Here is a 25,540-nt window from a genome sequence, read left to right as displayed (position 1 = left end):
CTTTGCTGGCAAGGGCTGTGCTGGAACAGCTTTGCCCCCAGGTTCTGCCCTCTTTTTCTCCCTGACTTCTCATCACTGGGCGCAGACAGTTACAGCCTCTATGTACGGGTGTTTTGTTCTTTTTTCAGTCCCGTGGTTGTTTATATGAGTCCTGACTTTGCTGTTGCAGGAGGTGGAGCCAGCTGGTGGTAGCAGCGAGGTGGGAGAACTGTGGCAGGATATAGAGGAAGGTCTCCGTGAGCAGGCGGCCCGTCTGAGCTCTGATCTGTCTCTGAGCCACCAAGAGAACAGAGAGCTGCAGGAAAGACTGATGGTGTCTGAGGCAACAGTCCACGCTCAGGCTGAACAGCTGAAGGACTACAGAGACCTGCTCAGTGAGTCACACTCAGGAACATGCAGGAAGCAATGAAGACATATGATTAGACTCATTATGGAACTAAAATGTGCTCAAACCCTTAATCAAACACTTATCGTCCCTCTCATGTCTCTGCAGCAGAGACATCAGTCCAGCAGGCCAGTAAGCAGGTTCAGGTGGACCTCCAGGACTTGGGTTATGAGACTTGTGGTCGCAGTGAGAACGAAGCTGAGAGAGAAGACACCAGCAGCCCAGGTAACGTATGGACCAAACTTCTCTCAAACTATGGTGCCCGATATTTTGTTCCCCTCCTGTATAAAACACTCACTAATCCTTGTTAATGTATCAGTATGTCTTTTTCATCTTTCCCTCCTTCAGAGTTTGATGACCTGGAGATGTGCACATCACTGTCTCATCACCAAGTCTACGAGGGTGGAGGTGGCAGCTGGTACGCTGGTAACTGCAGCAGTAACCAAGGTGCTTATGAAATGAGGGGTGAGTCAGCCTCTCTGCAACATCTGGTCCAGGATCTCCGCTCACAGCTGACCCGCTGCCACAAAGTGATCCGTGGGCTGCAGCTGCGTGTCCGCTCGCTATCCGCCACCAGCGACTACGCCTCCAGCCTAGAGCGCACCCCACGCAAGGTTGTGTGACCTTATCCAGCCACTATATTACTGACTCGTCCTCTAGGTCCATTTTACTTCCTTAATGTTGCCTTTCATAATGTTTTTTTTTCTTTGGCTCACCTTCTAGGTAAACTGGGCCTTTGAGACATCACCGGCCCCCAGTGGTGTGGAAGAGGATGAAGGCTGGATGTCTGACACCCAGGGGATTCACTCAGGGTCCAAGCCCAGCAGGGAACTGCAAGAACTGATGGCACGAGTTGAGTCACTGGAGGCCCAACTGAAGAGCTCCAGACGTGAGGGCAAAGGCCAAGCAGAGGAGGAGAAATGTGCCACCTGGCCTGGGTGAGTGGACAGAGACAGAGAGACAGTGGGAAAAGACAGAAGGATTCCTCTCTTGTCCCTGTGTAACCTAAAGCATCGTTATTTTATCTAGAATCAATTAGCTGCACACAAGAATGGTTAACCTCTAATGCTCTGAAAACATATCACCATTTTCATTAATACTGGGCTTCTCCTCCGTTTACAGCAAGTACAACTCTCTGATCCAGACACAAGCTCGTGAGCTGTCCCACCTGAGGCAGAGGATGAGAGAGGGGCAAGGAGTCTGCCATATCCTCACCCAGAACCTGGGTGACACCACCAAGGTACTGTGAAACCTTCTGCTCTCATTGAATTATTCATTAAACCACATTTGATCAGTTTTCAACATATAATATGAACCACAGCAGTGACATTCTGAGACTCCAGTGAATTCTCAACATCTTACAGGCATTTGAGGAGCTGCTACGTGCCAATGATATTGATTACTACATGGGTCAGAGCTTCAGAGAGCAGCTGGCACAGAACACTGCCCTGGCACAAAGAGTGGTCGCCAAAATCAGTGGACGTAAGGGACATCTTCTTCTTTGAAAAGTCATATTCTTGTGGTCCTTTTGCACTCAAATTGTCTTCTTTAACGTCTCTCCCATCTCAGCATCTTCTCTGCTTTATTCCCATAGGTGATCGTGCAGAAAGCCACAATGACAAGACAGGCCATGAGCTGCTTGCCCTGCAGTGAGTCAACTTGATTATATTCACACGTGTGTGCACTGCAGCAGTGTATTGGTAATAGTTTATGGACCCACATCTCAGTGATAATCTAATTTAAACACAAAGCAGAAGATTCATGTCTGTATGCAAATGCTCCTTCATTTTTAGGCTGGTAGGCTCTGATTTAAAGTTACTATTAAAACTGATGAATCTTTACCTCCAAGCCTTTGCAACAACACTGAGGCCTGTGGAAGCTATATTAGCTTATTTAACCAGAGCACTTCCTCTGCCCCCCCCCAACCAGAGGAGACAGAAGGTTGTTGTTAATCCACGCACAGTCCACAGCATGGAGCCTGCACTCTTAAGTTGCATTAGTTGAATAGATTTACAGGTGTCCTGGGTTTAAGAGGCTCTGTGGGACCGTGTGACAGTTCTTTACTGGTTTCTGTTGGATCTAAACGAAGTCTTTATTTATGGATGTGCTTCAGCGTCTATAACTACTGCGATTTCACTGGAGTTTTTGTTTAAGATTCACTCTAAATGCTAACATTATTTAGAAATAGTCTAAGAAGGCTTTGCTAAGTGCATACAATCAGAAGAATATTCTTTTTCCCAGATCTTCGCAGACAAGGCTTACACAGACCAGACTGTAGTACAACAAGAACTCTGTCTTTATTTTTGTGGACTGGGTTGGTGTGATGGCTCCTTTGTGGAAATCTATGATTTCTAAGAGCAACTCCATATACAGAGAGTCTCTGTGGTCTTTTTCTATGGGTCAACACCAAGCAAGAGAGACAGTTTTTTTTAGGATGCTGTTGGAGAGACACAGGGAGTCCATGGTTCGACAGCTAAAACAGTAAGAGGAATGTACACATAGTTAGTTCACATGTTTCCTCTGAGAAAAAATGCAGTTACTTTGTTTGTTTGTTTGTAAATTGTTGCAGATTTGTCCACCTACAGCAGGAGATTAGTCAGAAGATCAATGAAATGATAGATTCATACATGTTGCTTATTGCAACATATAATATATTGGTTTGAATAAAATAATAGCAGCTGTTTTTCTAGTTTCACTCCTTTCCACTCTTTTAGGGATGTTCAATTTTTTGTTTTGCCCATAGAATCTCAGAAAATAGTGAAAAATGTGCTGTATAATTACTGACGTCTTCACAGGTCATGTTTTGTATGACCAACAGCCAAATAAAACCAAAGCTACTCTCAGAAGCTATTTTCTTAAAATTTTTTTTGCAATTGTGATATAGTAATGTTGGTCAGGAGCCCTGTTGTGAACTGTGCCAGACAGCTATTAGGAGCCTGCTATAAATGATCACTTCAGAATGAAATGGTTGATTCTCTTGTGCGTGCATGTAGGCTGAGCAAGGAGCTCCAGCAGAAAGATAAAATCATAGAGTCACTCCACACCAAGCTGCAGCAGCGTCCAGAGACTCCATCCAGCTGCCACGCTCTCTCTGAGACCACAGACCAATCCGACAGAACCTCCCTGGTGTCTGATGAGTACAGAACCAATGAAGACTTAGAGCTGTGCTCTGAATTAGACGCCAGAGAATATCAGGAGGAGCACCGGCAGCAGCAGCCAGGACACGGATCAGGACAAGACGGTATTGTTAAAGTTTAATCGTATGTTCACTTCTCTTGTCTGTGAAATTCCTCTTCTATCCTTTGACTTTCCCCTCCTTTAGTCCCTCCATCTGTCTGTCTTCCTCATGGCTTCCTCAAGTCCTCCAGTAGCTGTCCCAACATGCTTTGCTCTGCCCGTGTGGGTTTGACCAATCAGTCCTCCAGAGGTATGGGACAGCTGCATATGACTTGCAGAGTACCCACATTTTTTATTCCTCCTCCTCCTTCATATTCTGTATCTGTCACTTCCTGTCATTCTCCTCCAGCCCTTTTCAGTGAGCCTGTCTCCTTCTCCCTCTCTGCCCCCTCTGGCCCTGATGTCTGGGGTGTGGAAGTCACTTCTGACCCCCGGCCCAGGGCCCTGTCTGTGATCGCAGTTCGCCCAGAGCTGGACACGCTGTACAAAAAGATGAATGAGCAGAACAGGGGTGAGGGGTCGGGGGCGGGTGTGTGCCAAGTGTGAAATGAAAGCGTAAAACAAACACTTTCATAATATATGTGTGAAAGAGCTGGTTTAAACTCTTGTGTGTGTCATGTTTCACACTCTTCTCCACTTGTTTGTGTGTGTGGTCACAGACTTTGCAGTCCCCGATGATAAACCTCTGTTCACTCTACCACCTGGTGCCCACAACCAGCACAACCTCTCCAGCTACAGCCAGCTATCCCATCATGCCTTTCAACAGTATCAGCTGGGTGGCATTCCAGACAGCCACTCACTGAAGTGCGATTCAGGTCCAGTGACAGGAGGGACTTTGTGGGACATGGACAACATGGTTCAGCCGGCTGGAAGCTTTTCTGAATCACCCGGACACCAGCAAGGAGGCAACCATGCAGGTGTGAAAAAAGCTTTATGATAAGCTCACAAGGCCGCTCTTAGGCCTGCGTTCACAACACCAAACTAGCAATTATCTGAAATACACTTGAGCATACAGTCACAGAAGAGTCAAATAATTTATAGAATATTATGCATTTTGTCTCTAGGGGTGAATTTCATTGAGGAACACTTGCGGGAGGTGAGGTGTCTCCGTCAGCGTCTGGAGGAGTCCATTAGGACCAATGAGAGACTGCGACAGCAGCTGGAAGAGAAACTGTCCACCGCTGGGCGTGATGGAGGTACTGTAGCCCTTTACACTTATGATAACACCAACAATGCAACCGCTATCATTTCTTTCTCTCTAAGAAATAGCATAAAATAGCTGCTATTTTTGTACAGGGGCTCCAACAAACATCTACATTCAGGGGCTGGACACGGTCACTCAACTGTCCAATGAGATCAGAGTCCTGAAGGAAGAGAACTTGGGTCTACAGTCACGCCTGCAGGCCAGCACAGGTGTGTCATCTGAAAGCCAGCTGCAGTTTTAATGATGTTGTTCATTCTTGAATGTGTATCTTAACCCATCTTGACTCTCCTCTTCTGTCAGACACGTGTGAGGAGGTGGTGCAGTTGCGTGAGGCTGTGTTTACAGCACGTGCCCGCCTGAAACAAGCAGAGCTGGAGGCAGAGCAGTGGAAGGAAGAGCTAAGACGACTTCAGGCTCACAGTCAGGAGCAGGGACAGCAGATACACACATTAAGGCAGGAACGGCAGGCCAGTCAGGAGAAAACTAACAGGTTGGTGTGTTTGCAGATCAAACAGTGGATAGAAATTGCACTCATCTGTCTGTTTTCTTACTGTAATGTGCCATATCTGTGTATACTCAGGCTCCAGCATGAGGTGTCTCTACTGCAGCAGCAGCTCTGTGAAGGCAGGGAGCTCATCCACTCCCTGCAGAGTGAACTACAAGTGTATGATCGAGTGTGTTCCGGCACAAAGGCCAACAAAGGTCAGCCTCTTTGTTTTACTCTGGCAATGTAAATGTGCTCCCTTTTTAAATAAAAAGAACTGTGGGAGCTCCCATGGAATTTTGCACTTTGGTACCACCTGCTGACAGTATCAAGAAGTTTCCCTGTGACTGTTTCATTTTTATGCAAACAAAAACCTGTGCCATCAGAACAGTTTGAAAGATGTGATAATTCCAAAATTACCTCTACAATGGTAAACCAGTTGTTCTGCAGTGAAACCCTCTGAACCCCAGTGAGCCCTGAAGCACAACCATTTTCACTCTCCAGTGATTGTGTATTTTCTCTTCAGGCTACCTGTGTGAGCTCCCGGGTCTACCGGTGGAGCTGGGAGAGCTGCTTGCTGAGGTGAGGAGTCTGCGAGCTCAGTTGCAAAACAGTGTCCAGGAGAACAGCGCCCTCAAACAACTGGAGCTCCACAAGCAGCTGGAGCAGAAGCTTGGTGTCGGCTCTCCTCGGACTCCCTCCCTGTCTGCCCTCACTGCCAGCCCTCAAAGAGAAAACTTCTACAGGCGACAGCTGCTACACGGTGAGACGCATGCCGCTAGATATGACATTGACATAGTACTACACAAAATCTTTGTGAGGCTTAGTGTGCTGTGGTGTGGTTTGCTGTGTGTCCGAGCCTGTTTTGTGTGTCTGTGTGCTCCACAGACCCAGCTCCGTCTCCACCGGTCAGGGACATTGGACTGTTTAACTGTGGATCTCCCGGTCCTCCCTACTCCGACCTGGACGACAGCCATAGCACTGCCAATGGTGTGACTTAAACTGCACTGCATGAATGAGGCTTAAACTATTAATAACTAACTATTAATTTGCGATCTGTTTGTAAAGACATTGTATTGCTCTATTACTATAATAATTTAATCACCTATGAATTCCATAAAACTCCTTCTTGCAATACAAAAATCCTTCCAGAATACATAGTCGCTCTTTTATCTCCAGTAGACCCTCTTGACCCTCACTCTGAGCTGGAGGGGGAGGCCCCCGATGGATCGTTTGCAAACCGCAACGGCCGCCACACCATCGGTCACGTGGATGACTTCAGTGCTCTTCAGCAGCAGGTCTTAGAGGGCCGAAGCCTTGTCCAGCGCATGGAGACAACCCTGCAGGCCTGCCTTGGCCCATCACTGCTGGAGGGCAACCGGAGACAGAGCAATGAGCTGGTGAGAGCCAGAAAGCCAAAAAAAATATCAAGACAATGGCAACAAATCATCAAGCACTAGTATCTAACTGAGTTTTGCATGCAGGTCCTGGACTACGGGTGTGTGAAGAGTCTGCTGTCCAGCACCAAGACTTTGAGGCAGATTCTGGAGGAGGCGATGTCTCTACTGAAGATGTTCTGGAGAGCAGCTCTGCCCAGCACCGATCCCTCCATCCAAAACCTTAAGAAGGTTTAGGACACACTGTGATATTTTATGAGTAGTCTGATCTTTGAAATTATCAGGCTGGCGATACACTCAACTGAGAAACAATAGGAAAAATATAGAATTTTTGAAAAAGTAAACAAATAGCATTTAGTAACATTTTGGGCCAATGCCAATATTTCATTTTAAAGCAATACTGATGATATGCTGATGTTATGTGCATCCCGACTGATAAATATCAGTTTGTGTGTGTGTAGGAGCAGTGTATGCAGGAGGAGATCTTGTCCCTGAAACTGCGTATATCAGAGCAGGAAGAAGTGCTTAAAGGGACAATTCAAAGACTGAGGAGCACCAGCCGCACCAAGGAGAATATGGAGCACTTCATAGTCAACCAATGTAAGTGTTTCTGAGACCTAATTTAATTTTGTAACGTAAGCACAATGGCTATGTGAGTCTCTCTAAGGGGACCTGCTGTTTTCATTCATGTATGTGCAGTATCCCAAAGTGCAAATGTGCTGATGAGCATCAAGTGTTTCAGGGGCAGTGTGAGAGGAAAAAGGGCGAGTGTAAAACTGAAGGCCTTGTAAGGTGTGACAAGAGGAAGTAGGAAAGAGAGGTTGTTAGCAGACAGCATTGCTTGTCCCTTCTTGGAAGTGCAGAGAAATTCCAGGCTGGGACTTGGATGAAAATAATAAACTAGGCGGCTTATTGGCCTCTGCAGATTTCACATAAAAATACAAGACTATTTCTCTCATTCCAAGTTCAAATGCAAAACCCCGAAGGGAAATGCTATTTTAACTGCTGTGATTTGCACATAAAGTGTTAATATGAATTTATCATCTGTGTGCTCTTGTATTTTTTAATTACAAAAACAGAAATCTCTCTTTTTTTGCTTTTCTTTTTCAGTGTCAAGGACTCGTGATGTGCTGAAGAAAGCAAGGACAAATTTAGAGGTAAGCAAAAATCATTGCTTCATATTGGCCCTCACTCATCCAGGATGTCATACCTGTGATGTAGGTTGATGTAGGCTACCTGTGTGTTATAATGCTGATAATTATGTTTATCAGTGTTGTCGTGATGTACCTGGAGTCTCTGTCTGAGTTTTTGGTATTTATGATGTAAAAATTCATCTCTTTTGGCTTTTCTGTCTCACTTGTTCCTTCGTCCTGCATTTGTTTCTCCTCTCCTCTCCTCCTTTAAACCCCTCCAGAAGAATGAGCTGAGACTTTCTTCTCTAAGCTCCTCCTCTTCCTCTCCTTATGCTGGTAATCGTCTGACATCTTGTGATCTTGCAAATAGGTAGACGTTGTCCCAAACCTGTTTCACTAACCTGACTATAGCACTTTGTGCCTGTTGGTTAAACAGCAGGTGTAAGAGTAAAGGCCATGATGATTCTGTGGTCTGGGGCAGCTTTTACCTTTGTGTGGATTTGTTTTTCTAACCATGCTGACATCACTGCTCTGCCATCCTGTCTGACAGCAAACTCCATCCTGGTTTAAGTAACTTTTTTTTAAGCCTTTTATTACATTTCTGCTTTATTAGAGTAGAGGGTTTATTAGAGAGAAACATGGAGATAAAGGAGCTGATGCTTTGCCAGTAACCTTGGGTAGAAAACAGGCTGACTGCAGACACACACACAAACACAGAGAGAGCTTCGTGAATACGTTTGTTATACCCCCCTCGACCCTTTTCACTGTAGAGAAAGTGATTGAATGAGGTTTAAAGTAGCTTCATGTGTGGTCACCTTGTTTGCTATGGGACACTGCCATGATCAGCTCTTATGTTTATATTTGTGTGTATTCAATTTATAATCTCAAAACCCCACTACAACTGCTCAGCTGTTATAAATAAATATAATTTAAGGTTGAACAGGAGTTTTAAAAAGCCGTTAATTGTCACTGAACTCACATCACTCACACCAAATTGCACACACACCCGCTGACTAAGCTGCCACGACACTAAAGTGCTATTTACTTCTATGTTCCCTGTGTTAAGGTTGAGTCTATTTATAGCTTCAGGCTCTCAACAGTTAGTGCCAAAATAACACACACACTGCATAGTTTCCGTTCTGAATGTATGCTGTCACAGCATCACAAAATTATGCACACGCAAAAATATGCGCATGACACTTGTGCAAGTCCCCACAACATAAATCATTGAATATCAGGGTGAAGACTTGCTCTAAGGTGAGGTGGAGGTTTGGGTTCTAATCACACAAGTAATGTTTATTGTTATGGTTAGGTGGTGGCTAATCCTCCAGAAGATGAATGTAAGTCTATGTAATGTCCCCAAATGAAACAAGGCTGTGTGCATGTGTGAGAGTGTGTGCGTTTGTGTGTGTGTGTGTGGGTGTGTGTGTGTGTGTGTGTAATCGAGAGAGAGACAAACACCATTGCTTATCCTCCAATCACTCACTCAGCTTTTCATCTGCAAACAGTTGTGTATTGAGAGTTGTATTACAACTAACATTATGCGCAGCAAAGGACTTCCTGCTGAAGTGTGACTTGTTTTAGGGAATAACTTGACATTTTTAGAAATATGTTTATTCTCATTCTTGCTGAAAGTTAGATGAGAAAATTGACATCACTCTCATGTCTGTGCACTAAATGTGAAGCGAAGGCCAGGGAACTTTTAGCCTAGCTTAGCATAAAGACTGGAAACAGTTAGCCTAGCTCTGTCGGAAGGTAAAAAAATATACCTACTTGCACTTACAAAACTCAACAAAATAAACTATAATTAGCAGTGACTTTTGAATTACTGCACATAGTCTAGAAATAATCTGGCACTCGACTCCCTCACCTGGTGCCCACAACTAGCACAACCTTCCCAGCCACAACCACCTTCACTCGCCCCTAAGACCATACAAGCATAACAGAGTAGCCCTAACCCTGACCCTCATGTGTTCATTGATGAGCTTTAGAGGTGCTGGTAGATGTAATTCTTACCCTTAGAGAAGAACCCCTGTTTCATGATAGCTAAGCTAACCATCTCCTGGCTCTAACTTCATAATTACAGTATAGATTTGTGTGGTATCAATCTCCTCATCCCAGCAAGAAAGCCAAATGCAAAATGTTCAGTTATTCCTTTGGCATTTCACCTTCCCGGCAGTTTGCCAGTTTTATCAGCCTGCACAAGGAGTGTCAAATAATAATTTCCACCCTGTTTTCCCTTTCTCCTTTTGTCCCAAAATCCAGCTGAGGACCCAGGAGGTATTGCCAGAGAGCGGCCTGCTGATGGCAGTTTCCTGAAGACTGGCGGTGCTTCGGGAGCTGCAGCCAATCAACGTCCAGCTGCAAGGAAGCGCAGCAGCCAATGCCTGCTTTAGACTATTACAGAACCAGCCTCAATGCCACCACCTCTGACCTCTATGCTGAAATAGCCAAGACCCACCACCCCCCACCTTTCCTCCAGCCCGTCACCCAAGCCTTTTCTGTCCCACCTAACCTCCGCCTTAACCTCAGTCCAGCCTTGAAAGTGTTTCCATCCTTCCATCCACCAGGCCGTATATGTGCACAATATAATCTGCACCTTGAGCCTTACCCTCTCCCCGTCACCCATTGCTCTCTAACCTCTCCCACCACATGCACTATTGTCTTTGAGTGATAAAGTCAGCAGTTTTTCCTTGTCGAGTGTGTGACAGATGAAAGGGTTTGAAATGTGCCTCTGGTGGTTTCAGTGATGTGCGTCCTAATGATGGAGCTGGTCAAAGATGCTCCTGGACACTGATCTCAGACCAGGTGTTTGTTTTCATAAAGGCAGTTTGGTTTCAGGGGCTGTATTACAGAAACTTTGAGCACCATTGTACCAGATTTGGAAAATTAAAAAATAACCACGGACTTGTGAGAACTTAACTTGCTAGTTACAATATAAAGTTTCTCTAAAACACTCCCAGATCTTTCTCTAAGAGCATCTAAGAGCCTATGCTGAGAACCAGACAGTCTGAGGACGGAAGAGATGTTCATGCATGTTTAATCGTGGCTTGTGTGAGGAAGTCTGCACACACGCACACACATATGTGTGGTTGAAAATGGCTCACTCAGAGACAAGACATCCTCAACTCTGACTGCCGCAGAAATGCAAGTTTACTTCTTGTGGCTCTTTTATTGACAAGATTTTTTTGCAAATGCAATGCAAAGAACAGTGACACCCATGATGTATCACTACACACAGTGGAGGAATGTAGAGGAGGTACGTGGTCGCTGCTCAGTAGTCGTGTACTAGTTGTAACTGTATTTGTGGAGGAAGCTTATGAATGGTATGTCAGCCATCTGCCAAGGGTTATGAATAGCAAAACAAAAGCCACAGAAAGGTTCCATTTTAGTCACAAGCCTCCTCTTTTAGGTCCTAATGGTGCATCTGGCTACTGAATTTGAAGTACTGAAAAAGTCAAATGCAGGGGAGAGGGGTCAATTCAATGCTCAAGGCTTTGATCGGTTTGATTGGGATGTAGAAAATGTAAAAAACAAAAAAGAGGTTAAAGTGCTCAAATGGAACCAGGCTAAACACGCGTATTCAAGCTCCTCTGTAGGAGTTCTCATACGAGCATGTGCAATAATGATGTTTATTGAATGATCATGCTGCAGTGGGTTATTATTATTTCATTGCTTGACACTGGGTTATTAGTCACACTCATAATAAAGTTAGAACACAATCAGTATTACGATTGTATGTTATATCTGGAGTGTTGATGCATGTCAGAGATTGTGAATGGTCAAATCTAAGCTATGGAACAGGGGATTGCCAATACTTGCCAAAGTTTGAACTCTTTACTTTCACTTTGACTTGCCTTATCCATGCGAATGACAAACCCGGGTCTGATCAGACCGCAGGGATATAGAGGTGCCCTGTTTTTTTTTCAAGGGCCTCCAGAACCACAGAGATGGTAACCGTTAGACAGCTGGTTGCGTTTATTTCCAATTGTGCGACAGAAATTAGCTCCTTTTCAGGACCAAAATTCAACTCAGAGTGGATTTTTCCCACAAGGCTGTATGTTGTTGTCTTTGTGTTATTCCTCTTGGTTCAGGTTGTCTTAGCATTCCCATGGCCATGGCAAAATATAGGTTATCAAGTTCTTACAGATGATGCAAACTTTGGTGTGCTACTGGTAGGATCATTGTTCTGTAATTCACTCACAACAGCTCTGCTTCACATTTAATTTGTTTTCTTGCTGTACATTTGCCATGTTATACTGTAAATAACCTGTGTGAATTTTCCTGTATGAATGAGTGTGCATGTGTGTGTGTGAACGAGTGTGTGTGCCTGAGTGTGAACATCCAACATTTGCTTTTTGCAAAGTTGATTTTCTGGGTAGCTGTGCAATAGTGTTATATTTTTAATTTTGATGTTAAACATTGTTGTGTTTGAAGTATGTTTGCTACATTCACTTCTTGCAATGTATGATTTATATGCAGTGTATATTAGAGGAATGTGTCACTTTGAATCAGTTAGTCACATAGGCTGCATCTGATAAGAAATCACAATCTATGCCTTTGTGATATCTAAGTCACTGATCACATTTATCGTTCACCTATAATAAAGCTCTGATTAATGTTGCTTCGCTTGCCTTTAAATTTAGCTTGAGAGCTTCTTCAGTCTGCTCTCAGTGGTAGAAATGGCCTTGAACTAGCGCTTGTCTACCTGACATCCACCAAATTAGGTTTTGTTTGCGCTCGTGTCTTAAGCAAAAAGACAAAAGTTGCCAAGTATTTCAACAGAGGTGAAAAGTTTGATGTTACCTTTTGGAATCAAATGAGTTAAAGGTATGAGTTTTGAAGATTTGTCTATTGTAAAGAAAAAACAAAACAAAAAAAGAAAGCCAATGACTGATATCCACAAAGCACCTTGTTAGAGCATAAACAAAGCCTTTTTGCATTTTGTTATTAAGAAGGGAATCAAACAGCTGTTTGAAACAATGTATTGTTGGTCCTAAGATGCGTATGTATATAGCGCTATGTGATTGGTGCAGTTTTTATGTGAATGGAAAGCCGCTTGTCGTATATGCATAACAAACTAGAAAGCCGATACAGGACTCAAATGGATCCTGTCTCTGATGACAGTTAACAGTGTGCTGTGTTGGCCAAAGTATTATCAATGAAAGATTTTGGAAAAGAAAGAATGAATAAAACACTTTAAAAGCCTGTGCGTGGTTTACCTTTGTTGAGTTTGTTGTATTTGAATCCCTCAGAACTTTTGCCTGCACTGTCGCTAGCAGATAAAAGTTCACATTAAAGATTAGCTAAACACAAGGGTAGCTCTGGCCACATAAAAGAATGATGTCGCAGTGAACTGACTGACTAGAGACTTTAGCCCAGAATAGAGAACATTAGTTACTCACGGTTGAAAAGTTGAAGTTTTATTCAATTTGTCCTTCCAGCTAATTAAAAACACTTGAAATGAAATAGTTTCTCTCCAGCCAGGGTATAAATACTGAGAAACTGTCAACCAACAAAACAAAAATAATAATAATATCTCAAGCATATAGGTTTAATACACTAAACTGAGCTAAACAAACTTGAATAGGGAACATACAAAGGTATCTTTCACCCAGAAACATTGGCTTCTAATACCAGATAGAAGAAAAGTCAAAAAGACGGGAATTAGGACCAGCATGTCCTCTCTTTATTTGCAAACAAGTAAAACCTTGTACAGTGAATCATCACACTGGTTCAGCAAAGCATTTTAAAACATTCATGAGACGGCTGTAAAATTCAAGTTTTGGTTTAAGCCTTAAAACACCATGTGGCGTCCACGGCACTTGTCCATACTCCCTTGTTACATCGGTAAGTCTTAAAAACTGTCTGGACAAAAATTCAAGGCGAGTCTAGACATTCACAAAATACTTTCACCGTGTCTAGTTGAACACCAACAGGATTTATGAAAGCCACTTTTATATATCCGTAGAGTGTATCAACCGGGGTATACACTGCACTGTAACCGCAGACATTTAAACAGCACAACATACAAGTGACAAATAATAATAATAATAATAATAATAATAATAAAACAAAGCCACCATACCTCAAAATACAGATTACCTTAAACGGTTATCCTGTGAAGAACACGCATGAGCAAACTTTGTACAAATGTTAAATTCATGGCAACTATTTATTATCACAGCCCTGTAAATTCATGTGACAATGTGCCTCGGATCACATTTTGAGGTGCGTGCAGCTGATCTGCTTGTGAATGTGCACCACATTCAGTAAATATGTCGAATCCTCACGAGTTGCAGACATTCAATACATGCAAAGCAGCAAGTAGGAACTGTTTGGGTGTACACGCCTCTGTGTATGACAAGACATTTAACAGGTACGTACAGTACATTCCTATTTGAAATACAGAACTCAGAATAGATGCACACACATATAAAGCACTGCAAGTTCATCATATCTAGAAAACCAAAAAAAAAAGCACAAATTGGGTTCTATAGTCCAAAGAAGCTACAGTACAAGAGTTGTCTGCTGCATAGTTAAAAGCTTATACTCACACTCCTGCTCACAGGATGCTAAAGTGCTCGCAGAATTACGTCAAGATAAAGGCAACAGCAGAACTGAACATCGACTTTTCACCACCGGACTTTTCTGTTAAAACATTCCTAGCGCTCCATCTATAGTGACCATTACATTAACAAAACTGGAATCTTGGGCTTGTTTGTAGTTAAGGTCATGTGGTGGATTCCACTGAATGATGGCTCAGCTCTGAGAAATTCAACATAATATGTACTCACTGACAAAATGAAATGTTGTTGGCGACTGCCTCATGTTTGTGAGTCCATCTCAAGTTCAGATTCAGTGGTTTGTACAGCAGGTTATTGCACTTCATGTCGAAGCAATGCCAAGTCTGTTGCCCTCTTCAGCACCTAGACCTTGACTTTCGGGCCAGATTAAGTCATTCAGTAATTCTGCAGGCGCTTGCCGTAAATACTGTCAAGTCAATTAATTCAAAACTTATTTCAACCAGTTCAATGAGGACATGATGACACAAAACCTTAAAATCAAACTGTTGATCCACATCAGTAACACTCATAAAGCCCTCCCTTTAAAAGGACATCTGGTTTTTACACACAAACATGCATATATTCACAAGTTGCAGCAAACCTTGAATACACACAGTGAGTTAGTCAGTCTCTTATCTGTCCGGAGATGCTGCAGGTAAAAGCCACACTATGGTTCTCATCTCCCTCTGACCCCCCCGAAAAACACACACACACGCGCACGTCGCTACCTGCGTTCAGAGCCCTATGTAGACAAAAGTGCAACCTTTTACTTAAGAACCAAGCCACAGTCACAGCCACTGGCCTTTAGCTCGCCTGTAAACTTGTTTCAGTGCAAGATTTGGCTAAATGTGATGATACCCAACTAAAAAACAAAAAAACAGCAGGATACACACATGCTGCTCTCTAAAAGCACTGGGGAGCGCCCAAGATGAGGTTTAGATTGGCTTGTAAAGCAGAGAGGTGACGTATTTCTTCTTGTATCTGTGAGTCGCACTCAACACCATCACTCCATCCTACACAGACAGAAAGGCAATCCAAACCCACAGAGCAAATGAGCGGAGATGCTGAAATTTTTGAATCTCACAATCGAGCCAAAAACATGAGAGAATAACCAAAACATGATTTTCCATAATCATGGCAACGTATTTCTTCATCACTGAAGGCGTCTTACTAAATTATGGGCATATTCAGCACAAATTTCATTGCTTTTAGAAAAGGAAAAGTTATGCCCTTTGACTGTTCACAGTAACACACCAAGTGAATCTAAGTACTGTGAATCTAACACTTTGTTGGAAGAAATGACAGTAAAAGAGGAATTCACATGGTGGAAAAGTAACTAATCTTTAAGTATATGCAATTTGATTCATGTTGAGAAAAAAAAATCAAAGTTAAATCAGTCCAGATAGTAAGCATTAATTGCCATTATGTGAAGTTTGATTTAATAACCCGGCCATCTGATTCACTGGTCAACTGCTAAGAGATGGGAGATTCAAACCTCCTCCATCAAGACATATTTCAGTTGTTCCAAATGAACCTACCTTTATCGAGAGGGCGTAAAGGTGGTTTAGCATGACGTGGTTGGGTTCAGGCAGCAGGGCAGGGTCACACTGACGGACAGAGAGAACAGGACAACTCTTAGAACTACAGTGAAAACAAAGACATATCAAATCAAGGTATGAGGATATAGCAACAGAAAAGGTGGAGGAGACACTGACTGATATATTGGTGTCCTTGTTGAGAATGACTTGAAGCAGGTGAGGAGGGAGTATAGGTGGGGCTTTGAAATGCTCCTCAGGTCTGAAGGCGTACTGCTCCTGCCCATATGGACCTGGAGGGGAGCTGGACAGATCTGCAAACACACAACAGCCACGATTACTGATAGGCACAATATCTTTGTTAAGTTTGTATCAATGTTAAGTAAAACTATGTATAACTGGACTGTTGCGCAGTGAGTCTCTGCCAGTCTGGAAGACTATTCACATGAATACAATTCCACACCATCCATCCATCCTTCCACTTCATATACCCGGTTTATTCATGCAGGGTCTTGGGGGGGCTGCAACCTATCCCGGCTGACAACGGGATACACCCTGGACCGGTCACCAGTCAACTGCAGAGCCAATCAGACACACTCAAATACTCACACCTAAGGGCAACGTAGAGAAGCCAATTAACCTATATATGCATGTTTTTGGGATTGTGGGAGGAAGCCAGAGTCCCGGAGAAAACCCATGCAGGCACAGAAAGGCCCAAGGCCCAGACCCGGACTTGAAGCCAGAACTCTTTTGCTGTGAGGTGACAGTACTAACCACTGTGGTGTCATGCTCAAAGTTGCCCCGAAGGACTACACTGCAGCCACTGTAGCTGAGATCTACTGCACCAATTCCAAAACTACAAAACTACACACCAAAATATGTACATATAGGACCCAGGTATAAAAATACTATTATTCCCCTTAAACTGTAACAGTATGAACAGTGCAAGATCACTGTGGCCACAGGCTGACCTGATGTATCAGAGCACTCCAGAGAATCAACCTGTAGGGCGTCAAACACCTCAAAGTCTGACTTCTTCACGTGGATCAGGTTGTTGATGGTGCCGAGTTGGCTGGTTACAACTGGCTGCAATGAGAAAGCACCAAGAGGTAATGATGAAGCATTTTTATAATTATTATTTATTACACTCTGCACACTTTTCCCTGGGTTTTCAGAAAAGGCTTTGATGACAATGCTGTGAGTGTGGTTGCATTTACACAATTATCAGGAGCAGCTGAAGACAGCAATGTTTGCATGGCTCTTTGGTACTGCTGACCGAACTGCTTGACAACAGCAACACTGACAATATTAGTCAGCACATTGAGGATTAGACTACTTTGTTTATTATTTAATAATTATTTTTTCAGTCTTCCTTAAAGTGTTTCCTTTGAGGCTACTATGCCATCAAGTGTTTCAGATGAAAGAAAACTTTCACTTTCACATCCACTTGCCAAAGAATATTGAAAATACAAAGGGTTTTTAATATACCTTTCAATCTAAGTTGTGAAAAACACTTGATGCGCCAGCATACTTTCAACATGAAAATTACAATGAAACAAATATGACACTGGCATACCTCTGATGCATCATGGACCCACTGTCCATCTACAAAAAACTTGTACTGGTGCTCCCCTTCTGGCAGGTCCAAGATCGCTACAAAGTCATTGTGGCTTTGGAGAAAGGAAAAGGTTTAGATGTTTTAGTGAAATACTGGCTTTTCTCTACTACTGACACTCACTGTAATTTACATGAAATCCCTAAGAGAGTGAGAATGCATTGACATTTGTAGCAAGCTGAAAAAACAGCAACTGAAAAACCCGATTACCTCTTATTTAGAGGTATTTTTGTGCTCCAATTATTAAAGGAACCGGATATGTAGACCTCCTTTCCCCCTCCAGCCCAGCGGATGACTGTGGGTCGAGCCTGAGGACCAGTTTTCACCAGGTCATCTAGATCTGGGGTGAATTCTTTCTCTCCCGATGCCTAAAACCAATCAAGTGATATCTCAGCTCCTCTTTTGAAATATCATATCTTACAAATGGCAAACAACAAACAAGATTCTGCACACTAATCTGTGTTTGTTTTCCTGTGTTTTGCAGCAGCACCTTGGACTCTGGACCATGGGTGTTGAAGATGTTGGGGTCATCTGTGCTGTCCACCATTTTGCTGCTGGGTTCGTGGTCTTTGTGACTGCCACTGCTGTCTGAGCGGTGAGCCTTGGCTCCATGGCGATCTCCAGCCACCCTATCACTCGTGTTGCCCATAATGTCTCACTATTTATGGTGCTATTGGAAAGAAAAGGCAACTTCTTACATGTTTGGGTACAAAAGGAAAAACAGAAAATAAATCAAATAGAAATGCAACACTGATGGAACCAGAATCAGCACTGAAAAGCATAATGGTTAGTGTTACTTTCACGACTCTTTAACAAGACAGTAAATGTGATAAGACGCAACCACGATGTGAACAAACTGATGAACCGATGAACAATGGCAGTAGCTTGAAGAGCCATGGTATGTTTTGTTTCGTATTTTCTTGCTTTAATGTCTGACTGACGAAAGCAAATCCTCGACGAACTACTGACGACATATTACAAATAACATATCAGTAAGTGTAAGATACCAATTATGGTGAGCCTCTCCTGTATTATTATGATAAACTAATGATAACGTAACGGTATCAGGCACAACACTGGGGCCAGAAACAGCCTACTGCGACCACAGAAGACTGAACTAGTGTTACTTGTGACCTATGGTGGCTGTGGATCTGGATTTGCTCCAACAGACCAGACTAAAGATCAGACTTACAACCGCTTAACGGTAATGCAATCACCCCATCAGACATAACACAGCGCTAACATTAACGCCCACCAGCTACTTAACGAGCAACAAGTCTTAACTTCCTAAACTAGCTAAATAGTAGATACAATATTGCCATTAATTAAAAGCGGGAAGTCAACATAACTACTGCTACCAGTAACCCACTAAAGTCTCCTAGTTGTCAGCTGTGCCCACCTCAAGTCCCTTCGACAGCAGAATATTTTTAGCCGCTGCTCGCCGTTAGCTTGCTGCTAGCTGTCACTTTATACCAGCTAGCAGTCGTCTTATTTACGACGTCAGTGTCGATGACAACGCGACGAAAATGTCATCGTGTAGTCACGGTAGAGCGAACAACACTCGCCGATACGAGCTGATGTTGTTATGTAGTTTGATTTTAGCGAAGGGCTCACCTTTTTCCAACAACTGCAGCCCAACGGTGCCCCAGCTACGGTGTGCGGCTAGGACAAAATTAGTAGCACCGTACGCTTGTCCCCAGGGGTGACGAAACGCAGTCAAGTGGGTAAAACATTTGCGCCACAAAAACAGCAGATTATTATTACAGTTTGGGGTTTGCCAGCCGAGAAAGAGTAATTTCCAGAATATTTTGACCAGTTACATTCATTCATTTGTTTGACCAAGACGTAAACCATTTTTCCTACTCTTAAGCTTGGGAGCCTGTTATTATATTATCTTTGCAGAATTAAAAAAAAACATGACACAGTGACTATTATAAATAATGGTTTATGCTGTTCTATTTTTACGGGGTAAAAATGCTCCTCAAACATGTATGGTCCTTAATTATTAATGATTTTAAAAAAAAAAATTGAGCAGGAAGCCTGTCAATTGGTAACCCGTAAACCTAACATCATTTTCTATTCAGATAATACAATAGAATACAATACACTACAACGGGTGTTTGCTCTTGGCCCATGGCCTATTTTAAGTAGTATGGGAACTTAAAGTTTAGCTCCTTTTTATTGGCCCAGCTGGGACCCGTATTGTTGACCTAGACAGTAAAATTAAATTAAAAAGACTAGATAAGACGCCTAAACTGATGTGAATTAAGAAAAAAACTTGAAACAAAAGAATAAAAAATGTTCAGATACTATTATGATTTGGTTTGCTTGTATACTACTGACACACACCAACATGCCCATGTTTCCTCTTTATTAACCACTAGGTGGCGCTGTTATCACATCTCATTCCACAATGAAACCGATGAGTGGAGCTGAGCCTCACCACTAAACCATCACTCTCAAGTAAGCCTTCCAGCAAAGACCAACTTCTACACGAAGTTTACACATGTTCAGGTTGGCAACCATTAAATCAAGGCCAGTTTTAATGTCTTAAAAATCACATTAATGTAACAAATAATAAGACAAAAGCCTGATTGTCATTTTACATGGAAGATAAGGATTTCTCATTACTGGGTTATGTAGAACAACATGAGAAAAAAAATTAAATAAAACAGTATCCTGTTGTTGGAGTGTATGTGTGTGTTTTGGGTGTAGAGGTGTTTCAATGTGGTAACCAGTATTTTCAGTCTAATGACTGGTTATCACCATGACCATGTAGTAACCATCAGCAAACCCATAAATATAACTGAAAATATATATATATATATATATGGAGAGAGAGAGAGTAAATACATACAGCATGTATAGTAAAAAAAAACAACACATCTGCTGATGCTGCTCAGAAAATTCACATCGTGTGGCTGTAAGGCACGTGTAAATTATTATCAAATATCACACAGAATGTGGAATTAGTGGTTTTCACATTGCACAAGATTTATGTATCTCTCTTCATGCTCACAGTATTCCAGTGTTAACAAGTTGCTGATTATACAGGACCAGTTATTCATAGGTGACAGCTGCCGACTGGAGCTGTAGCACACAGGGGTTTACAAGAAAAGTGTTAAATTAGCTCTGAACAGTGTGGACTCAAGCATTTAAACTGGCACAAGCTCCAGCTTTATTTGGAGAAAATATTTTTTTTTGTTACCAAAACGCACAGCAGTATGTCCCACTGAGCTACCATTTTGGCTCGATCACAGTTTAAAAAGAATCATGGGAGGATGACTTTACCAACCCATTAAGTATTACTTTTTCTACTTTTTATGTATCTATTCATGTACAGTAAGATATTTTTGTCAAACAGGGGATGGTGTATAAAATCAGAATTAAAGATAAGAGGACATAAAACATGCTCATCACATCTGATTAATGCTTTAGCTACTGACAGACACTCCGTAGTGGTATACATACAGTTTTTCATCCAGTGAACTTTTGACGTCTGTCTGTTTTCTCTGGAGTTATTTCAAGTCAGTAAAGGCTCCTTTTTCGTTCGCTTCATTCGCAGCATCATTTGGAGATTCCTAAACCAGTCTTCATGTATTCGTAAACCACATAGCTGATGCTGACAGCAGGAATGACTTTCATGAAGTTTGGCAGGATGCCCCGGTAGAGTCCGAAGAAGCCATCTTTGGCTACAATCTTCTTCATCAGACTGGTCATGGAGGGCTGGTCTGACGCATCCAGAGATGCTGGAGAGAAAATGGAAATTAGGAGAGTCAGGGTGGCGTCTGATAGCAAGCTTTTTATTCTTGTACTGAGAGTTAACAGCAGCTACACAGGACAATAGTTGCACCTCCAAATATGAAGTGATTTAACTCCTGAAAATGAGTTGAGACCATTGACTATACATGGTATAAAAATAGATGACATGAGAGCTCCACCAAAGTTGAGCCAAAACACCACAGGCGCCCCCTGGTGGCGGGCTCCAGTAGCGGTCTTAACCCCCTCTCCATCCGTGTTAACAGAAGGCACGTTGACCAAACTAAGAACTGAAGGTACAAGTCAAATACATTTTTCCCATACGTGGTTTCTGAAATTTCAGGTTGTTCTTATCACACAGATGTATATTCAAGGTATATAAGGTATATTCTAGTTTGGTTTTAATTAAAGCAAGATGGCAGCACTCATATCCGGTATATTTTGGCTTCACTTTTGTACTATGAGAGGAATTGGAGACATTTTGTCTGTCTTAATATGCATCAATAGTTGAGACAGGAATGCCCTTCAATACTGCAGTGCATTTACATTATGTGGGCTCCAACTCAAGCATATGTTTACAGAAAATACTGGCCTTGTCACCACATAAACATCTTGCCTGCCATTAAAGATATTATTTACTGTATAATTACATTATGTCTAAGTTTTGTCCTCACTGTTATCAAAGGCAAATGTTTACCTTTTGCCTGCATCTGTGTGCGCACAAGTGCAAGTGGATAACTGGCCAGCTGACCACAGGTGCTAGAGATGGTCCCGCAGCCCACTAACACCAGGACTCCAGGGTTAGCTGAGTCTTTGGTATGGTACGACAACCAGGCGCTCTTCAGACTCTGAGGCACAGTGGAAAAGGTTGGCGGGGGATTGGAAAATTTTCAAAAGTGAGTTATGACACAGCACAAAAAATAATTTCTCTGAGCAAACTGATTTGTTGTGCCTACAAATGAGTTAATATACCTCATAAACAGCGAGGTCTATCCCAGCATAGGGAATGATGCCGACTATGTTTGGAATATAGCCCTTGTAGAAAGCCTTTACACCCTCTTTCCTCAGGATCTTCTTGGCACAGTCAAACATTCCTGAATACTGTCCAGTTTTCCTAAGGGTCAGTCTGGTTTTCAATACCTTAAAGATGAAAAAATACAAAAGAAGAACTAAACAAACTAAATTTGTATGATATTTTAAAGTTCAGACCTGACTTGATTATATTTTAATGCATCCCATGAACAAGGCAGGGTGATGAAACAGTGACGCAGCAGCTGTCTTACCTCCATTGGGTAGATGGCTGTCTGTGCTGTGGCCCCAGCCAGAGAGCCAGCCAAAAACCTCTTGTGTGTCTCGATCTTCTTGCCTTCTGATGATAACAACTTCTTATACTGCAGAAAACATAAAAATTGCAACAAAATCAACATGTAATCCAAATGTTATAACATGGTGATGAATACCATCAAATCCCTTACTTGTTCATATGCCATGAATTTGATTGCCGTCTCGGGTGCGATCTTTAAAACATTGATCCCATTGCCCCTCCACAGCGAGGTTAGACCTCCCTCTCGGATCATCTGCTTGAAGCCGGCTACCAGGCTTATCCGGTTGGTCTTAGAAGAATGAACCTGCAGTAAAAAATAGATTTGCAGGACAGCTTTACATATCTCTGTTTTTTAAAGAAATCCCACAATGGAAAGAATACATTTGTCTATGGTTTTGTCATTTTTCTTTCATATCTCACCTGCATGAAGACCTTCATTCTGTCCAGAGGGGCAGTACCGGTGCGAGAAACGGCCCCCGCCACTGCACCTGCGACAAGCTGCTTCCACCAGCCACCTGAGCTCTTCTCGTCCTCTGTGAATTCATCTGGGATGGCAAGACTGTCACCAATGTCCAGCATCTAGTGATCGCATAAAATCACATCACACTTTTATTTATCGACAGTCAGAGCAATTGCTTTTGCCGCAGCTATCGACACTTACACTCATCGCTGTGTCAGTTTATAGCGAGCGTGAATTTAAGTGAACAGCGTAATAAGTTTTATACTGAAATTATTTTGCCTCTGAGAATCTCTCACAAGCACTTCTCCTTTTGGGGTCTATTTACACACTGATGCAGCAACACTTTTTTTTAAGTCTTGCCTAATTACCAGCTGTGAGAGAAGGCAACATTTACAAAACCTTGGCTGAAACGTTTCAAGGAGAGAGAACATGTCAGGAGAGTAACGTGCTCCATTTCACTGTGTGTACTGCAAAGCTGGTGCAAAGAAAAGGCTCAAACCTGCAGGAGTTGTTTGTTTTCACAAACAAACAACGACTTGAGCTCCTTTTCCTTTATCTAGACGGCTTGTGAAATCATAATCACTGAGCAGACTGAACCCTTGTCTTGCAAGCTTTAGCTGTTTCTGATAAACATGCCTAATGTTTTTCCAAAAGCATAAAGAGACGTGGTGATGCCAAACATGGTAACACCGGGGCTGATGCCATGTGTCCTGCTTTCACTACCAGAACACATTTATGGCATGAAAAATGCTCTTCTGTTAGGTTTTGTTATCTACCTTAAATGTGCAGTGTAGTGAGGCTCTCCAAACATACAGAAGAGAGCCACTGTTTTACTGGGGGAAAAAAAGGTCAATGATACCTTTTATTTGCACTTGAGTTTGAAGGAGCAAGCTGAGGGAAACCAGAATGGAGTGCCGTGACCTAATTATGTTGGACAGTCTAGTCTTTCAAAGCTGCTGCCAAAATATGGACTGCAGAGAAAATCCATAATATCCAGCACGTGAAGGCTAGACCACACGTGAGTTATCCCACAGCTGGGTTTGTCTACTCTACAGAATGTATTTGTGTGTAGATGTCCTGTACCGAGGAGTGTTTCCAGTAGCGTATGATCTCTTCCAGGTTCTGGGCTGGACATAACAGAAAGTGTTCTCTCCACTCATTCCAGTCCACCATCATGGTCCCGTCAATGTCCATACTAAGGAAACAAACATAAAAACATCTTTACCCATGAACTACTGACTTGTTGTATTGCATAAGACTGTAGTAAGCATAGCTGTGGTATTCTTGATCACACTGTAAGCACGTTACAGAAGAGTAAAGCGGAAGTCAAACCTCTGTAGTATTTTCAGTGCATTCTCTCTGCCGATGTCGATGCCCAATTCTGCGAGGGACTGCTGGATCTCAGAGGCGTCAATGCGCCCTGACACAACATAAAAATATTCAAGCATGCTGCAGTGTAAACAGCGGTAGTTTTGTAAACATTCACCGGCGTGTGTCATTAAGTGTGCACACTCGTGTGAAGTATTCGTACACTACAGGGCAGCTTGTGCAGCCCTCATCCCTCATCGCCTACCGTCGTTGTTTCTGTCCAGACTCTTGAATGTCAGCCGCAGCTTCTTCTCGTGCTCCTTCAGGTATCTGGAGAACTCGCTGAAGTCGAGACAGCCGTCTTTGTTTTGGTCACCCGACGACACGATTTTCTGCAGAGAGGAGATTAAAAATGGCTCATTTGCTTTGCATTAACAGGGCGAGTCTCGCTCACACACAGCCAACACAAGTCACACTATTAAGGAATGTAATACAAGACGGAACCCCACTGGCCCCCGAGGTTGTACCTGTGCAGCACCCTGGCGGAATATGCCCATTGCCTTGAGACCCTCTCGTAATTCAGCGACGTCCACCTTCCCATCTTTATTGGTATCCAGCCTCTCGAAGAGGTCCTGGTATGACCTCTCACTGTCGGCATCCCAGCACCGGGCATTTGTTAGTAAAAACGTCCGTAACATCTGATACATTGCAGCGCTGTTGAGGAAGCGGCGCCCAGACGACTTGTCCTGCAGTTGGGCTCGGATTATTAACCCATATCGAAGATCATACTCAAACCCTGCTAAAAATCCAGATATGAGCTCAGCCTTCGCGATTGAAAACCTGTGTTTCGGTGACTTTATTTTGCAGACTGCTCCAAACGAAGGCGTATACCGTGCCGTTTCAGAGGGAACTGCAGCAGTTGAGGGCGGAGCAATGAGAGCTGCGTAACCACTCGACGTTTTCTATGGAAAAGCAGGAAAGATTATAAAATAGAAAAGCGGTGACATAAATAATCCTTTGAATATCCATATGGGTAATTCTGCTTGTGAGTCTCAAATTATTTCTTATCGGGTTTTTCTTTTCGTGTGATACGTAATGGTGCACAGAGGGAATTTAATCTCTTCATCTAGCAGGACGTGTCAGTAGAAATATATAGCGTAGTATTTCCAACACTGCCGCATCGCCGATCGCCA

The 25,540-nt window shown here is 42.8% G+C and overlaps 3 protein-coding genes across 11 annotated transcripts in view; 1 reads left to right on the top strand and 2 right to left on the bottom strand.

Annotated features, from left to right (window-relative positions):
- LOC124069005 (myomegalin-like) overlaps positions 1-12,988 on the top strand; it is a 41,226-nt gene extending 28,238 nt beyond the window's left edge. For 2 of the 8 annotated variants that reach the window (XM_046407677.1, XM_046407669.1), the window contains 23 exons: positions 170-374; positions 494-610; positions 734-999; positions 1,109-1,323; positions 1,508-1,625; positions 1,750-1,867; positions 1,980-2,034; positions 3,379-3,626; positions 3,708-3,812; positions 3,912-4,073; positions 4,222-4,479; positions 4,627-4,758; positions 4,859-4,975; positions 5,067-5,256; positions 5,347-5,468; positions 5,777-6,013; positions 6,139-6,240; positions 6,430-6,650; positions 6,735-6,878; positions 7,109-7,247; positions 7,758-7,804; positions 8,062-8,116; positions 10,046-12,988. In XM_046407677.1, coding sequence (XP_046263633.1) covers positions 170-374; positions 494-610; positions 734-999; positions 1,109-1,323; positions 1,508-1,625; positions 1,750-1,867; positions 1,980-2,034; positions 3,379-3,626; positions 3,708-3,812; positions 3,912-4,073; positions 4,222-4,479; positions 4,627-4,758; positions 4,859-4,975; positions 5,067-5,256; positions 5,347-5,468; positions 5,777-6,013; positions 6,139-6,240; positions 6,430-6,650; positions 6,735-6,878; positions 7,109-7,247; positions 7,758-7,804; positions 8,062-8,116; positions 10,046-10,176 — 3,504 coding nt within the window. In that variant the 3' untranslated portion in view covers positions 10,177-12,988. Of the gene's footprint in view, positions 1-169; positions 375-493; positions 611-733; positions 1,000-1,108; positions 1,324-1,507; positions 1,626-1,749; positions 1,868-1,979; positions 2,035-3,378; positions 3,627-3,707; positions 3,813-3,911; positions 4,074-4,221; positions 4,480-4,626; positions 4,759-4,858; positions 4,976-5,066; positions 5,257-5,346; positions 5,469-5,776; positions 6,014-6,138; positions 6,241-6,429; positions 6,651-6,734; positions 6,879-7,108; positions 7,248-7,757; positions 7,805-8,061; positions 8,151-10,045 lie in introns of all 8 variants that reach the window. The other 6 variants (XM_046407670.1, XM_046407671.1, XM_046407673.1 and 3 more) reach the window with 6 other exon arrangements.
- Positions 12,989-13,439: 451 nt separating this feature from the next.
- Positions 13,440-19,236, bottom strand: prkab2 (protein kinase, AMP-activated, beta 2 non-catalytic subunit). 2 transcript variants are annotated; one of them, XM_046407678.1, is made up of 8 exons: positions 19,111-19,236; positions 17,987-18,166; positions 17,707-17,864; positions 17,458-17,551; positions 16,853-16,967; positions 16,062-16,195; positions 15,885-15,953; positions 13,440-15,359 (listed from the first exon to the last, which is right to left on the bottom strand). In XM_046407678.1, exons 2-8 carry the CDS (start codon positions 18,143-18,145, stop codon positions 15,282-15,284), a joined length of 807 nt encoding a protein of 268 aa, XP_046263634.1. In that variant the 5' UTR covers positions 18,146-18,166; positions 19,111-19,236; the 3' UTR covers positions 13,440-15,281. The 2 variants fall into 2 exon arrangements, with proteins under 2 accessions (XP_046263634.1, XP_046263635.1); XM_046407679.1 differs by lacking the exon at positions 19,111-19,236 and adding an exon at positions 18,896-19,100.
- Positions 19,237-19,850: 614 nt separating this feature from the next.
- On the bottom strand, positions 19,851-25,307 carry LOC124069645 (calcium-binding mitochondrial carrier protein SCaMC-1-like). Its single transcript, XM_046408957.1, has 10 exons — positions 24,875-25,307; positions 24,613-24,739; positions 24,372-24,459; positions 24,123-24,234; positions 23,000-23,158; positions 22,731-22,883; positions 22,539-22,646; positions 22,228-22,395; positions 21,953-22,103; positions 19,851-21,245 (listed from the first exon to the last, which is right to left on the bottom strand). The coding sequence occupies exons 1-10, from the start codon at positions 25,052-25,054 to the stop codon at positions 21,064-21,066; spliced, it is 1,428 nt and encodes a 475-aa protein (XP_046264913.1). The 5' UTR covers positions 25,055-25,307; the 3' UTR covers positions 19,851-21,063.
- Between the last annotated feature and the right edge of the window lie 233 nt (positions 25,308-25,540).

Source organism: Scatophagus argus, chromosome 13 (genome assembly GCF_020382885.2).
Source record: "Scatophagus argus isolate fScaArg1 chromosome 13, fScaArg1.pri, whole genome shotgun sequence".
NCBI lineage: Eukaryota > Metazoa > Chordata > Actinopteri > Scatophagidae > Scatophagus > Scatophagus argus.
Note: the sequence above shows the minus strand (reverse complement) of the source record. Positions and strands in the feature narration are given on the sequence as shown.